This window comes from Zingiber officinale, chromosome 5B, assembly GCF_018446385.1.
Source record: "Zingiber officinale cultivar Zhangliang chromosome 5B, Zo_v1.1, whole genome shotgun sequence".
Lineage (NCBI taxonomy): Eukaryota > Viridiplantae > Streptophyta > Magnoliopsida > Zingiberales > Zingiberaceae > Zingiber > Zingiber officinale.
Window position 1 is genome coordinate 8,276,843 of NC_055995.1, and position 16,926 is coordinate 8,293,768.

Here is a 16,926-nt window from a genome sequence, read left to right on the forward strand (position 1 = left end):
GGGATGGCTCCTGATATTGGGAGGATGTTTTCACAAGATTCAAATCCATGTCTATCATCCTCAGCATAACACTCATCTGTTCTATATTGAAAGACATCCGATTACTGCCCATTTTCTGGAATTGTTGTTCGTGTTTTGAATGTGTCCGCTAGCTGGAATTGCAATCCATGATTTGATTATTATCCGTGTGTGTGAATTTTTGTAAGCATCATGTGGTCGTGTGATGTAATCATTGACTCGTGTGTGCATGCAAGTCAACATGTGAACTTGTGTGTGTGTGTGAAAGGTCACAAGCAGATTAGTGGTGAGATGTGTACGTGTCTTGTGCATGGTGGATTTTGAGAACATCACAATGGGTGTCATGTGCCCATGTGATATGTGATTGAGGGTGTGTAGAGTTCGCCTCAACTATAGAGGTGAATATCCTAGCTATCTTGTATGTTTAACATTCGGTTTCGAAATCTTCACCTCTTAAATCAATTTCTCTCTCTCTCTCTCTATATATATATATATATATATATATATATATATATATATTCCGTGAATTTGAAGAGGGATCATAGTCAATTATGATAGAATTCTAACCACGATCTAATTATAATTGGAAAAGAGATTATAAAAAGATCATGAAAAAAATAGACTCAAAGGATCTGCCCTCCTTAGTTATGCCTTGGGACATCCAATATATGATTATGAAATTTGGAAGGATTATTGATTAATCAACAACTATTCATGAAATTGACTTGGATAATTTGATGAAATTATTATTTGAGTGTTATTATTCTTATTATTTTTTAAATTTTGTTGCGAGTTTTAACCAAGTCCAAAATACGCTACCCGTTAATCCACCCCGCTAGCCCGATAACCCACAAATTGAATATCTGCAAACCCTAAATTACCAGATCAGGAGAGAGGGCAGGGCCACTGCGGTTGCTGGCCTGCCCCCTTCGCATCCGCTGGTTTTCCACGCTGCTGCTCGCGGCGAGCATCGAGCGTCTGGGGTAACTCAGGCGACCCAAAACCGTGTCGGCCTCTTCCGTTATTTCAATCTCACAGCAATGATTTTCGTTGTTCTGCATCGTATTAAGTCGCCTTCCTTTTCGTTCGTCGCAGTGTTTGATTCAGGCCTCGCCTTGGCTACGGCGAACCAGAAATTGTAGCTCTAGCGAGGCCGAGCGGTTCAAACGATTGGAACGGCAATTGATTCGCGTCCTTCGTTCTATCCTGGGTACATGTCTATTCTAACTCATTTTGTTATTTGCGTTGTTAACTTGATATGCAGTTTTTTGAAGTAATGAACGACTGATCAAATATTAAATTAGTTACAATTTGTACTTACTCTTTATCTGTTTTATAGTCCATAATTTGTTGCTGCTGTTGTGCTGCTGCATGGTTTATTATTTGTGCTAAAATGTGTCTAGGGCTGCAACTGTTAATTTTGTAGAACTTACAGTGTTTGTGGGAAAGATAACAAATAATTAGCAACTACCTAACTTACAGTGTTAATAATCTGTGTTATTTCCTACTTATAGCCCAAAACATATCAAATATGATTACAACTTCTTATTCAACTTGCATTACGTTGCTTCTTTTCTATTCTCTTATCGCAATGTTTTGATACAATTTAATATTGCGTAAACCACATCTCCTCTTGTTTTTTTTTTCTTCTCATATTGATTCATTTTGACATACTTGAATCTTTTCATAGACTTGTATTCTTTGTCCAATTGGAGCTGGGACAGAGAGAAATTTTGATAAATACATGAGACAAAAGTCTTTATAATATGAAACAGTTGTTAGAGATTTTAGTTTGAACGTGCTGAGTGGAATATCGGTGTAATCCCTTTTCAGTTTTAGGTTAGAATCTCTTATGATGTATGATGTATGATGAATCAATTGTCGTAATTCATCTTTCTCGATTAAATTACCTATATTCTCCAGATATAATTGATGATTTTTGGTAATGCAACTTCGATAGACATCTTTTCCATACATTCAAGTTTTTTTTAATGGATTTGCATATTTTATTTAGTTGCTTTAAAATTATCAATAGAATACATGAGGAACCATTCAGTTCGGTATTTGTATTTGTTAATATGTCCTAATATTTTAACATTTTGAGATGACTTTTACCTTTTTGTTGCAATAATTTATTTTTTAATGCTAATTGTTAGAATCCATTGTATGTCAGTTCATTCTTTTGTTGTACAAATTACAGCAACACAGTAACAATAAATTTCGAAAGTCATGCCAAATAATTGTTGACAATTTCCTATATTTTCTCTTTAAGAACAAAAGTTTTACAAACATTACAAGACAGATTTTTACTAGCCTATTTGCTGGCCATTACCAATCTTTGGGTTGCTGAAAGCTACTGCAACTAATAAAGTTTTATTGTGGAATTGGCCGGCCCGTCATGGAAGGAGGGTCTTCTGACCATTCTACTTGGTTGTGGAAAATGAACTATTTTCCTCCAATAGTACTTATAGTTGTGATGAGTAGCGTACAGCCAGAGAATGTCTTGGTCATTGAATAGTAGTTTTTCAGTAGCCATGTTGACTTTGTTGTAGCCACCTTGGTTGTGGATGATAATTAGTTTCCAGACTTTTATTTCTTAATAACAACCAATTTAATGACTGCTTATTACCTTACAAATACAAACCAATACATTCATCAAATATGATGATTTATAATGTGCAATTCAATTCGCATTCAACTTATTCACTATGGATAATCACCTTCATTAAAATATTCCATGCATCACAATTATCTCCAAAGCTTTACAATTTTTCAAAAACTGAACTTTCACAAAAGAGCAAATAAGAAAAAAACAACATTTAGAAATTAGTAGGAGCATCACAAAGAGTTCAATCTTGCATTCTATATCAGAACATTGATTCAAGCTACTTGAGTATTCATTAGATGCCACTAACTCCTATATTGTATTCATAGTGTGTTTTCCTAGATGCCCTTCTGTTCCCTTAATCTTACTTCGTGTTGCGCCTATCTTCTCTTATGATATTGCATTGCATGATCACTTCTTTCATCACAAGCAGAAGGTGATTTTATATCTCACATATTTGTTTACATCCAAGCATTAAATTTAAGTAATCATCAATTATTGGATCTTGATTGTCTTGTGCCTATGATAACTGGAGCAATCATTTGATCCTGTAAAAATTGAGAACTATATTGTTTAATGAATTGATTGATAATGAGCATAAATAATTAAAGAAATACAACTATTATATTTACTATTAATCTTGTCTATGACTTAGCATGTTTCTTTGTTTTTTAATAACGAATTTCTATTGCAGTTATACAAATATCCTACAGTTGATTAACATGGATACACATGATAATAAAAAATGAATACATATGTTATAAATAATAAATATAAAGAATGGGTGAACATGCACATATGTGCAAACATATATGACATAAAAAACGAGTGAGAAAACAATATGTATATGATATAAATATGAGTTCTGGAGTTGAATAAAATGAATACACATAATATAATAACCAAATACACATGTTATAAAGAAAAATATAAAGAACTGATGCACATGAATATATGTGTGAATGAATGTACATGATGTAAAAAATGATCGAGAAAACAATATAAATTTGTTATTTATATTATGGGAACTCGTTTTACTCAATTTTAGCATTCATTCTTTATATCATATGCATATTATTTTCACGATCATCTTTTATATCATGTGCTCTCAAATATATTTATTTATTCCCTAGTCACTTTTCTCTTTTGTGAATACATTGCTTCTTTTAGGTTGAGGCGTGCCTATTTCATTTGCTCTCAGTCCTACTGAAATTTTAATTGCTGTGGCACTTTATCATTAACCTTTTGTTTCTATGTTTTTCTTGAAGTGACACTCCCAACGAACATTATATTTAACAGTGTGTTAGATTCATCATAATGGAAGATGAAACATCCAGTGGTAGACATGAGGCCTTCTTTCAAAATAAACAAGAAGCAAGGGAAGAGGTAAATAACTGTTGTGTAGTTGGCTAATTGATTTTAGCATGTGTGCTGCCTGTGTTTAGACTGTTTGACCTAGCTTCTTCTATAATCTTCCCATTCTATTTGCAAGTGCCTTGAACATATATTCTTCATGATAAATGTTCTCTTATGACCCGATACTGTATACTTCCGACATTCATACACAAAGCCATGCTCGTCACTTTGTTTTTCTTCATGGTTGAATTTGTTTGGACGCTTTCAATCTATTGATCTATTTTCTTCGTTTGAAAAGGCATACCCTGATTCCTTGGCTGAGGATGTGCTGGGAGATTTTCGTCTGCCTATATCTCACAGGCCCACAGAAAACCTTGATACTGATAACCTGGAGCAAGCATCTTTGGATACACAACTAACATCATCCAATGTAGGATTTAGACTTCTGCAGAAGATGGGGTGGAAAGGAAAGGGTCTTGGGAAGAATGAGCAAGGTACTTATTTTGATTTCGCTATTGCTTTAGGATGTTGTTAGACTCTGCCTTTGGACTGTTGGTGTGTCAATGATTACTTATTTCTTCTGTGTTAAACTGCTTCTATCATGTGGATCAGTTATTTCTTCTATGATTTCTTTATTCTTTCATATGTGAAAGGGCTTTAGTTCTTATCAGATTGTTAATGCTTTGCAAACTTCTTTTGTTCGTCTTGCATTAGGAAATATGAATTTCTATGCTTTGACCCTTGCAAGTCAAGAAGATGAATATGTGACTCCACTCTTGGTATCCATGATATATTGCTTGTTGATGGGGTTTCCTTCTCATGTTATGAACTTTATAACAGGGTTATTATTTCACATTTGGCTCTTTATCAAGAATCAAATTTTGGACTATACAGTTTAAGCTATTTAATTGTTTCCTCTGGTCAATTGATTAGTATTTTCACATTTCAATTTTCTTTCTATTTGTAGACTGACATGCACAATTTTCCAACCAAATCAAGAGGTTGATATGACAATGTAAAGAGTTTGAAATTCTGAATGAGGTTTGAATGGTTTGAAGAAAAAGTAGATGAATTCGTTTGAAATCCACTTATTTAGTCAAAGTATTGAAAAATGTTTTGTCTGTTTCCCATGAAATTTGAAATGTGACTTGCACTATCACTCATGGTAGTCTTTAAATTGTTTAGTTGGTTGGTTAAATAATTTTTTCTGTGCCTTCATGTTCCCCAAGATTCTCTGTTCCCCTTTATCTCATGAGGCATGAAGTATTCCATCCCTGAGCTCATGATCTCATAGGATTGTCCATATGTAGTTTGTTTTGCATTGGGGACAGTTTACCTTTCAAGACACAATTTGAGCTCTTTCCAAACCTCATTGTCTTCCTTTACTCAGAAAAACCTCATTGTCTTCCTTTACTCCTTTCTGAATCAGGAGATGATAATAGTTATCACAAGACTATCTGGATATTTTGATGAGAAATTGGTTATAGCTTAAATCAGAAATTTCTGAGTCAGAAATTAGTTATCTGACTATTTGAGCTCTCCTTTCAGAACCATAAATTTAGTGATAGTAGATTTATATCTTGAACTTGCATAATTGTCTGAAGCAATTTTTTATGCATTGATCTTATAGTTCCACGGCTTTACTATTTTTACTGAGCTTGTATTTTTTGATGTGGACATGCAGGCATTACAGAGCCCATAAAGGCTGGAATGAGGGACCCAAAGCTTGGGGTTGGAAAGCAAGAAGAGGATGATTTTTTCACGGCTGAAGGAAACGTGCAAAGAAGGAAGCTTGATGTTGAATTAGCTGAGACTGAAGAAAATATAAAAAAGCGGGAGGTACGGTTTCTGATGCTAGCATTTATTTGATTGTTGTGTTTCCAGTGTTAGATGCTTTGAGGTTGATGCTTGACATTGTAAACCTGCATTATAGTATAAGGCAGCATACTATCATATATGCCTGTCTTTTTTGATGGGAATGATATATCATAAGGAAGCATCAACTCTCGAGGGTCTTGAGAATTTCGTGCACTTTTTATTACCTGGTGGCTTCTTCTGCCTGCTTCGTGCCAATGATGACAATCCAGGTTGTAGCAGAGCGCGAGCAGAAAATCGAATCTGAGGTCAAGGAAATAAAAAAGGTCTTTTTTTGCAATCTCTGCAACAAACAGTACAAATTGGCAATAGAATTTGAAAGTCATCTGAGCTCTTATGACCACAATCATAGAAAGGTAACTTGTGTTATTCAGTATCAGCTTTTTTTCCCTTTAAGATTGTTCCAATTTTTTGCAAGATACTATCTGGATTTTGCACGGACGGACTAATTGGTTTATATAAGTTCTGCAAGAGATTTTTTAACTATCATGTTCTGTTACATATTTTGTTCTAATGGAGATTAAGTGCCTTCTAGCTCCCAATTCCAATAGTTGGTAAAAGATAGATGATAAAGCGCGATTAATGTTCTTGGTTTTTGAAATGAAGCCAATTTTATTAGTAAAATTATCTATGGTAGTTCACATCAATGTTTACTAGATTTTTTTATTACGCCAAGCTCCAAGAAACAAATACATTTTTTTGGTATTCCTTTCGATTGTCATTAAAAAAAGTTTCTTAAATGGATCTCAGTTTCACGGTTGTAACTAAATTGATAGGCTCATCTGTAACCTTATTAGAATAATGATCGTCCCTACACAATGCCAATGTGGCTCTTATTCTTTCTAAAATCTACAGAGATTCAAAGAAATGAGAGAAATGCATGGAAGCAGCCGTGATGATAGGCAGAAAAGAGAACAATTACGTCAAGAGAAGGAAATGGCCAAGTTTGCACAAATGTATCCTATATACTTTTGCTTTCTTACACCTCCCTGCACTTTTATTTAATTTTTTTTTCGTGTGTATATGTGTGTGAACCATAGAGCATCACATCTTGTTTGCATGTTTATTTACTCTTTTGCAGGGCAGATGCACATAAACAACGCCAACAACAGCAACAACAGCAGCACCAACAACAGCAGCAGCAACAGCAGGAAGGTTCTGGGACCTCCTGCGATGTCAGTGCACCAAAGGTTTCTGCAAAAGTACTACAACAGGACCAGCGACAGGCTCTGAAATTTGGCTTCTCTAAGCAAGGCAATGCCAAGGTTGGTTATTTTGGATCCCATCTTGTTTATTGAGGTTTCGTTTTTGTTACTTCTAAGTTTAGGATACTGTATAATGTAAGCTGTGTTGTTACAACATAGCTTGCTGATCAAATATCAGATCCGACAATGCTTGATAATAACCCTTATTTAATAGCTGCATATGATCTTAAATCGTTAGGGCTCACAGTTTATCATTGTTGTTGAGCCTCTGCGCTAGTTGGATTGAGTTGATAGCAGATACTCCCTCCTTTACATCAATTTCTAATTAGCATGTACTTATAAATCAATGTTGCTATATAGATTCAATGCGTCTATCGTAAATATAATAATGAAGACGCAGAATGCATGGTGTTTTCAATAATGAAATTGTTGGAAACATAATGCATGATGTATAAATGGTTTCTCAGAAAATTCAGAATTATCTATGTCGAAACATGACACAATATATCTGGCACAAACAACTTACTTCTGTTTGCTTTGATAGAAAAGCTATATGATTTAACCGAGTATGCTCTTTTGTTTTCTCAGTAAGGCAGTTTATTCTGTTTGGGTAACATGAATGATTTCCATATTTACTTATCCATGATATCAAACTTTTGTAGCAGCAAAACTACTTGTTACTCGTTTTCTTGTTCACCATCTGACAGACTTCAACTGGTAGCAATAGTAAGAAGCCAAAGGTGGCTATCAAGGTATCTTCAATCTTCGGCAACGACGATAGCGATGAGGAGTCGTAGGAATTTCCTTGGAAGGCTATCAGTGACATGTGCCATGTTTGACGAAAGCTGTAATACTATTTCTTGGCCGAATGGCCTTAGAATGTGCACTGTAAAATCTGATGCAAATCGACCAACATATGTTGACATTTCTTGTGTATTTTAACCTTTAATTTTAATCTTCATCCTGTGCTTCAATTCTTGCGTTTCTTGCTGTACTGATCATGTTTCAGAATTTTAGGTCAGAGATTCAAGTGTCTTTTTTCGTTTTACTTATGTCAAATATTTGACAGTGAATGATAGAAGCATGAAATCTAATATTTTTTTGAAAGTTCATTATCTTTCAAATATTTTGCCAGAAATGGGCGCGTATATCTCTCCCATTAAAATCCCGTGTGGGGTCCACTGCAGCTATGGCATTGACTTTACAGAAATACCCCTACGGCGTTGACAGTTGAACAATTCAAACTACGAACGAAATGTTCGACGGACGACCGCGCTCATCGGTCCGATCCATGCGCCAACCCGACGACCATTCGGACGGCCGGCCGCAACAGTCCGCCTCCGCCGCCCAAATCTTTCAAGTTCGAAATCTCTCCATCAATCCCTCTGACGGCGCTCGTAACTGCTTCTTCCCCGCTGCATTCTCATCACGCGCCCCGCATGCGAACCCATTAAATTCCCCTAACCAAATCCAAAGCCCGCTCCATCACCACCAGCCGTCCGTTCCATGGCAACAACCAACGGCAATCCCGCCGCGGAACTGCTCCGCCCTCAGAATAGAAGAGCGCCGGACGGATTCCCAGCTCTTACTATTATAGAATGATTACGATCAGCGCTTGCAATCTCGCCAATCCCTTCTCTGGCTCCGCCATCGTCCTCTGATTACGCTCTCTTCTCATGGCTTCCTCCGTCGCGCGCATTTCCGTCTCCCATAAGTGGTTCGAACTCGCCGGACTCTCCAACGCCGACGCCCTTGGCGGTTGCTCCTTCAACCCTTCTCACCTCCGCAAGGTCATCGCCCCTCAGCGTAAAACCGCAGATGTGCGCTCCCCCTCCCCCGACCGGTCCGAGGAGGACGGGGGCTCTCCGGGGATCCTGGAACGGTGGGAGTCGTTGCAGGCGCGAGAGCTGGTCACGACCCTCGACCGGCAGGCCCGCGAGGCTGAAATATCGGCGCTGGCCACCGTCTCCCAGCCCGTCTCCGCCCGCGCCAAATCCTTTCTGCGCGAGGCTTCTGATTCTTCCTTCGCGGGCACCGCCGCAGCCTCCGCCGTCGATCTTCCGCGCAGCGTCCGGGCGTCGTCGCTGATACAGATGTGGCGGGGGTTGGAGGCCGACGCGGCGGTCAGTCCCAAGAGCAGCCCGGAGAACAGCGGCGACAACGCCACCTCCACCGCTGCTTCCTCGTCGGCGGACGAGCTTTTCAGCGACAACTCAGGGGATTCGGATTCCGACATCGCGGCCGCTCCAAATTCTTCCTCCTCGTCGAGGGAGAGGACCGGCCGGGTGGAGAACATCGTGAGGATGCTGAGTTCCGGGAACAGCACGCCAGCCGTCGCTTCCTCTCCAAAGAATCCGGCGCCGGCGGCAGATAACACATCAAGCGATCGACAATACACGAAAGATTTCGTCGCGGGAATGGAACAGGAAAGGCGGCGTGAGCTTGCCGCACTGACCGAGCTCCACTGCGTCTCTCAGTTCCAGCATCATCGCCTTCTTTGTGTAATCTGCAACTTAAACTCCAATACCTCATCCTCAATTTCATTCTCATAGTTCATGTTCATCTTTGCAGGCAACATTTGGGCTCACAGAACTATCGACACCAATGGAGTTTGATGAATTGCATAAACGAACAGCAATCTCACATCCCAGGTAAACACAAGGATTGCTTCACTTGCCAATTGGTTTGGTTCTTGTAGTGAATATGTGCTTTACTTGATCATTGTGGTAGGAGGAACCAATTTCTTGAGAAACAGTGCAAAGATGAAGATTCTTATCTTGCTGATCAGTTCAATGCTAAGAGATATGGTTCAGAAAGCACTTACCCTAACACCAACTCGTCGCGGGAAGGAAATCATAGCACAATTGGTTCATGGGATGAAAGAAATTTGTGTATGGCAGACTTGTTACCTTCGAACGGTTGGCACGGTGAGGTGCATCAGCCTTCCGGTTCGCGGAGACAATGGACAGTCAGAAGGCAACCAATGTGTGCTGGATTCTTTCAGAAATTTGCAGATAATGCCGAAATGATTGAGCTTTATGAAAGGTAATTCTCCCAAGTAGTTGTTGAATTATCTGATTGAAAGTGTCATGAGATGAACTTCAATGCATTCTTTTTCTTATGCAAGAAATTTGATACATTTTTCAGTTCATTTTCTCGAGCTATTAATCACTGCATTATCAAAAGATTTAGGTACTACTTCATTTCAAGTAACTCACTTAAACATAACTGACTGATCATCTTAGTTAAATCTTCATCTTCATCTATTGTGCTTTTCTAAATAGTCGGAACTTTCATAGTTTTATGATGAGTTTAGTTTATAGAGTTCTGAGATCATGTCGTTCGATATTGTCCAGGAGAAGAGTCTCGGATTCCCTTGATAGTGAATTTTGCAACGAGTTAAACGCGATGGTCTTATCGTTGTTAGAGATGCAAAGGAAACGAACTTTTGCTCAAGATGATATTTCAAATGATGAAGATCATCCATTTTGGCAAAAAATGGAGGAGTGTAGTAACAATTCTGAGAGTGTTGTTGATATCTTCTCATCATGTTCAACTGCTCAAAACCACACCATGTGCCAGTCGGAATGTCGGAAACATGCTTCATCCCCTCACCGAAATGTACTTAGAAGTTCAATTTTCTCCAAATTCCCTCAACAAGAAAAATTGTGATACACTGACATTTGTTTACAACTTAGCAGGATCTTGAATATACGGATGAATTAAGAGACGGTATCGTGCAGATACACGTAGAACTTCAGGAACTTCGCAAGTTAGTCGAGAGTTGTCTGAAGAAGCAAGTTGAACTGCATGACTCTATCAAGGAAGACATTTTTGATGCAATTAGACAATCAAGTGAGTGCTACTTGTTCCACTCTGATGAAAGACCACTTTTACATTGAAATCTGTCACCTGATTCTTTAAGGAATTGGTTCTGATTGTATTCATTTTCGATTAATCAATTAACTAATTCCAACTATTGAAAAGCATTTTTGATCAGTTCTTATGCAGATCTAACCGGGAGTATCTTGAATGGCTATCTGCAACAAACAGGAACAAAAGGCAGATGCTGTATCTGTTTCGATACTCCGCGAGTGAACTAGTTAGTGCATAGATAGGTATATCTTCTATTGCACTAGACTAGAGCTATCAATGAGTTGTCTTTACCTTCTAGTTTGCTTACATTTTGTTTCTCAACGCGAGCAAATTGCGATCTTGTACACAATTCTGATGCCCAAACATGTGCTGTTATCTTTAGGTGTGCCCGTGAACTACAACGAGGCTGGTAGATCTTCGATGGTCGGGTATCGTTCAAGCATTTCACATTCCTTGAAGAGATTTGTTCTCTTTCTTGAGGATAGCAAACTCTCTCTAGACTCCATCCAATAGCACTGGAATCTAGATTAGATCTCGAGTTAATAGATGTTCAAGATCTTTTAACACAAATTTTTTTAATATATTTTTAACATTTAATTTTTGTTGTTCTTTTGTTTTTGGAGTAAAAAGGGCTATTCGAGTTGTGCAATATTCACATCTCAGATATGAGCATTCATATGTGAAGTACTAAGCTCCCGTTAATGCGGTTCAAAGTTTATTGTACCATTTTATTTTGTTTTGTAAGATGTTATTTTAGGTATAACTTTAGGAGGGCTTTGTTTATTTATTTTTATGGTCGGTGAAATTTTTTTTATAAAGTTCGGTCTTCTATAGGATTAGTTGGTTTGAATAGTTGAATATTTAGATTAAAAAAATGGAAGGTTATTTTTTTGGTTGACATCAGATATCCAACTTTTCAAATCGACTAATCTTGAGAGTAACCGCGTCGATCTCATAGAAGTTTTCATCAGTCACCAGAATAAATCAGGAAGTACTCATGAAGGTTCATTCAGACGGCCAGTGTTCTTAGACCCGCTTAGGCTGGCCGCTTGAATGAGCCTTCGTAAATGTTTTCAAATTTATTCTGGTAGAAATTTTCTCTGGAATTGGATTGGTCACCTATAAAATTAATCAATTCGAAGACCTAGATACCTAGGTTAAAAAAAACAAGAGGTGGTTTTTTTTAAGTTGGCATCATGTTCTTATTTTTTTAATTCAAGTATCCAGTTATTCGAACTGACTAATCTTAAGATGATCAAGTTGGACCTATGAAAATTTTTCATGAATTATTAAGATAAATCAAAAAATATTCATAAAAGTCCATTCCGATGATCAACGTTCTTAAATCTACTCTTTCGCTAAAAAAAAATTATCTACAATGTGACAGCTAAATTTAATTTTTAGACTAGCTGATTATCCGTGAAATGACCTAACTATTGCGCCTTTGTTTTCGAATTTGTATATGAAGTTTGATGAGAAAATTTCACCATCGTAAAGTTTAAAGCAGTCCAAAAATAAATCTGACGTAGGTAAATAATATTGACTGTGTTCAAAAACTAAAGTAACCAGATAAGATGCTTATTAAGTACTGGTGCTAGAAAATTCCAACAGTAAAGTATTATAATAGACTTCTTTTAGTTAAAAAATTAATATTTAATTTAATTATTTATATAAATATTAAATTAATAAGAACATATTTTACATTTGATTTTAGTTAAAAGGTCACTCAAAGTATTTCATTGTTATTATCAATCAACCCCGGTCCTAACATTGAGGAGGCTCGGGGTGAAACGATCAAAATAGGTCCTCAATTTTTGTTTAATAAAGTAAAAATTATTTACAATGACTTCTTCTAATTTTTCTAGATGTAAAATCATCTATAATATTATTAATTTCAATATTTTCTAAAATCTCTTTTTCAATAGATAAAATTATTAATCATTCAATTTCTCTTGTGACATTGTTGATCTCATGTATGTTTTTAACAATTTTAATTTTAAGAAACTCCTTTTAACCGATCCTACGGTAATTGATATAGTTAATAATATTCTATAAGCAATTGCAACATTTGGATAACAATCTATATTTTTTACAAAATTAAGAATATCAATTGCTGACATTATCTCATTTGGTAAAGTCGCTTGTAATATTTTTAATTCTATAAACAAATCGTCTAACTCAACATCTAATGAATTGTCATGTGTAAAAGTGGATGTTAGATTAATACAACATTTTCTCAATTCATCATTATCTAATGATTTTAATATTTTTGAATCAAACAAAAAACCAAATATATTTTCAAATGTTTTCATTTCATCAAATCTACCTTTCAAAGAAGAAATTGTCATGTCTACAATAATCACAAAATAATCAATTCTAAAAGATTCTTCATGTAATAGTAAATTTCATCATCTTCTTTCTCATTAAATTGTTTTTTTTTTTCTAAAAATACGACGTTTCATTGAAAATATTGACTCTATATTCATATTAGATGCAAGACTTTTAACAATAGTCAAACTTGTTGCAAAATCATCATTCCTATATTTTTCAAAATATGATATTACACCATCTAATTGTTTCATAGCAGAATCAATGCACATAGACTTTGATTGTAACTTCTTACTTATCATGTTTATATCAAATAAAATGTCATACCAAATAACCATACCAAGTAAAAATTCAAAACTTTCAATTGAGTTAACTATACTTTTAGCTTCACTCTTAAACTTTGCATCATCACAAATGTTATATAACTCTAATAAAGTACTTCGCACTTCAAGAGCTTGAAATTTAATAGCTTGAACACTTTTAATACGACTTTCCCAACGCGTGTTTGAAAAAGATTTGATAGTTAATCCTTTCACATTATCAAATAAAACTTTCTATCTTTTAGAAGAACTTGAAAACAATGTATATATGCGTTGGACTACTCCAAAAAAAGAAATAGTTTTAGCACAAGATTGTGCCATATCACTAAGAGTCAAATTAAGACTATGACAAGCACATGACATGTATAACGCTCTTGGATTTATTTCAAGTAACCTTTTTTGAACTCCTTGGTGTTTTCCTTTCATATTAGAACCATTATCGTAACCTTGGCCTCTAATATTTTCAATACTAAGATCAAGTAATTTTAACATATTTTTTAATTTATTAAAAAGTCCAAAACCAGATGTATCATTAACTTTTAGAAACTCTAAAAAATACTCTTCTATTTTCACATTGTTAAATGACATATTAACACATCGTACTATGAAAGTCATTTATTCTTGATGACTTATATCTGGAGTACAATCAAGAATTACTGAAAAATATTTTGTCTCCTTAATTTTTTTAATGATAATACTTCTAACATTATCAGCTAAAAGAGAAATCAACTCATTCTGAATTTTATGACCAAGATAATGATGATGAATTTCATGATTTTGAATGCGTCTAATATAATCTTGCATCACAACATCAAATTTAACAATCATTTCAATCAACCCTAAAAAGTTTCCATTACTTTCTTGATATAGTTTCTCATTAGATCCCCAAAAAGTCAAATAATGTTTAGAAAGACATTTTACAATTGCTAATATTCTTGTAAGAACTTGTCTCCAATGCTCTCTTTCTTTAGAGATTTCTCGTTGTAGATCTTTATCAATTATTTCATTTTTATCTAATCTCATTTTCAATTCTTTCCAAGAGTTTATATTAGTTATATGTTCAATAGAATTTTCATGTTCTTTAAGTCGTTCACTGATATGTTTCCAATCTGTAAACCCATCATTTGCTAAAGAACTTCTATTGTTTTCAGATTTAAATAACTTAAAACAAAAACAATAACTTTATTTACATATTTACTGTATACCAACCACTTTCGATCTATGACCTCTCCATTACTCAACTTTTTAAAATAATGAATACTTGAAAAATGTCTAGAGTAGTGATCAAGAGGAAATATGAGATTCATTTCTCTTATAGGTCCCTTTTCAATTAAAATATTATGTGTATTATTATCAAAATTATCCCAATTCCTTAGATCATATATATCAAGTGGAGGAATAAATTGTTTATCAATATTAGTATTATCATTATCTATTATAACATTTCCATGCTCTCTTAAATTATCTCTATCCTCATTAACATCATGAATTTCATTAGACTCATCAATAACGTCATGAATTTCATTAGACTCCTCGTTAACATCATATATTTTTTTAAACTCATCTATATGATGCTTGATCCTGTTCGAGCACTGAGTTGATAGACGCTGGGGGCGTGACGCTCTCCGATGTCTCCGACTGGTGATGTGGATATCCGGCGAACCTGGAAAGAAGTCGAACCAGGAAGGGGTTCCTGGCAACGACCCTCTTACGCTCAAGTCAGGCGAAAAAGAAAAGAGGCAGAGTAACTGTGGTTACAGTGATGAGAATTCTGCATACCTCGGTCGAAGTTTGGGGTCCTTATATAGGACCCCGGGGAGGCGCGAGCATGCTTCTCGATGTTGTGTCAGAAAAGCATGTCTGACACCCTTCCGCAAGCGTCCGAGTATATCCCTGACGTGACAGTGGAAACTTCCACCGTACGATACTCTGTCCGGTCCGGCCGCCGACCATGCTGCTTATCGGCGGCAGGCGTCTCGAGGATGATGTTTACCAGCTGTCCCTTTCGTCCTTTTACGTCCCTTGTCTGTTTCAAGGTCAGGCGGTCTTGCCGCTCGACGCTCCTATCCCTCGAGTACGTGTATGTATTGGACCGAGCGGGAAGATCCCCGGTCCTGTGCTCGGCTGGGATCGCACCTCAGTGATCTGTGCTTCGACCGAGCGGCCTGTCCGTTCGGCCCATAAGCTCCTTTACCTTAAGCGTTGGAAGCTCGACCTGTGGTCGAGCTATATTCCGATTGGCCTGGAGGACATCCTGCCGACCGGTCAGATGTTCTGTCTGCTCGGTAGGACCTTGGGCCGCCCCTATTGACTTTTGACCTCCACGTGTCGTTGACCGCCGCCGATGTGGATGCCCCGTCCTTACCACCGAATCAATGCTTATTTAAATTTTCTACATTTTCATTAAAACTTGATCTTTAGAACTTGATCTTTTAACAAAGAATTTATTAAGAGCACCTCTTTGTAATTCACTTAATTGTTCTAGTTTTTTTTTTCCACATCCAGGAATATGTTTTTTAAACAACATATTATAAATTTATAATGCACAAAACCACAACAATTACAAAACTATAATTTAAAACAACTCAATATAAAAAGAATAATTGGAATAATTACACTTGGGTAAAGAAGATCAGAAAATGAGTAGATCTATAGATGATAACCGTCAACCGTCGTAACTTGTAAATTGCAACGCAAGCAGTAAAGATTCATACTTCAGAAACCTTGTCGTCGCTGCAGGAGGTGCTCTATACGGCGGAAGTTGCACGCTCCTTGGCCCTTGCAACGCTGCTTGCAGGAGGTGCTGCCGTGCTGAGCAGAGGCAAAGCCACAAAGGCGCAACCTCGTCGTCGCGGAGTAGCAGGGTAGAGGAGAGCAAACAAAAATGAAAAAGGAAGAAGAGCGGTGTAATTATAAAAAAAAAATCTAAGAGAGAAATAGAGAGAATTTGAGAAAGGAGATGAGCAATTTGAGCAAAGCAGGTGTCGGCGGAAGTTTGCAAGGAGTGCACTGTGCAAATGAAGAAAAGTTAACCTAATTCCTAAAAGAAATATGCATATACATGTAAACAGGCTTTAAAAAAGTTGGGCCCCTCCCAAACTTTGGGCCCTGGGCAGTCGCCCAGGACCGCCCGACCTCTGGGCCGGGCTATTATCAATATGAGACTAAAAAAATTATGACAGTACATATATTTTTTATATAAAATATAATCATAAAAAATTATTGATAAGTTTTTAAATTATTTCCAGTGATAGATGATTTAATGAAATATTTATATTATATATTTAAATACTAATGATAGAGGATGCATTTGGATGGAGTTTATTTTAACCGGACATAATGA

The 16,926-nt window shown here is 36.4% G+C and overlaps 2 protein-coding genes across 6 annotated transcripts; both read left to right on the plus strand.

Moving 5' to 3' along the window:
- The first annotated feature begins 858 nt into the window (after positions 1–858).
- LOC121984074 (G patch domain-containing protein 8-like) lies at positions 859–8,020 on the plus strand. Of its 5 annotated transcripts, none has more exons than XM_042536849.1 (9): positions 859–1,001; positions 1,114–1,228; positions 3,892–4,009; positions 4,278–4,473; positions 5,664–5,818; positions 6,067–6,210; positions 6,710–6,810; positions 6,936–7,119; positions 7,767–8,020. In XM_042536849.1, the coding sequence occupies exons 3-9, from the start codon at positions 3,941–3,943 to the stop codon at positions 7,854–7,856; spliced, it is 939 nt and encodes a 312-aa protein (XP_042392783.1). In that variant the 5' UTR covers positions 859–1,001; positions 1,114–1,228; positions 3,892–3,940; the 3' UTR covers positions 7,857–8,020. The 5 variants fall into 5 exon arrangements, with proteins under 5 accessions (XP_042392783.1, XP_042392785.1, XP_042392784.1 ...); XM_042536851.1 differs by having other exon boundaries at positions 3,923–4,009; XM_042536850.1 differs by having other exon boundaries at positions 865–1,023; positions 3,923–4,009.
- A 1,119-nt stretch (positions 8,021–9,139) lies between these two features.
- Positions 9,140–11,562, plus strand: LOC121987234. Its single transcript, XM_042541121.1, has 6 exons — positions 9,140–9,710; positions 9,790–10,104; positions 10,416–10,680; positions 10,761–10,914; positions 11,060–11,177; positions 11,318–11,562. The coding sequence occupies exons 1-5, from the start codon at positions 9,664–9,666 to the stop codon at positions 11,074–11,076; spliced, it is 798 nt and encodes a 265-aa protein (XP_042397055.1). The 5' UTR covers positions 9,140–9,663; the 3' UTR covers positions 11,077–11,177; positions 11,318–11,562.
- Positions 11,563–16,926: the final 5,364 nt, after the last annotated feature.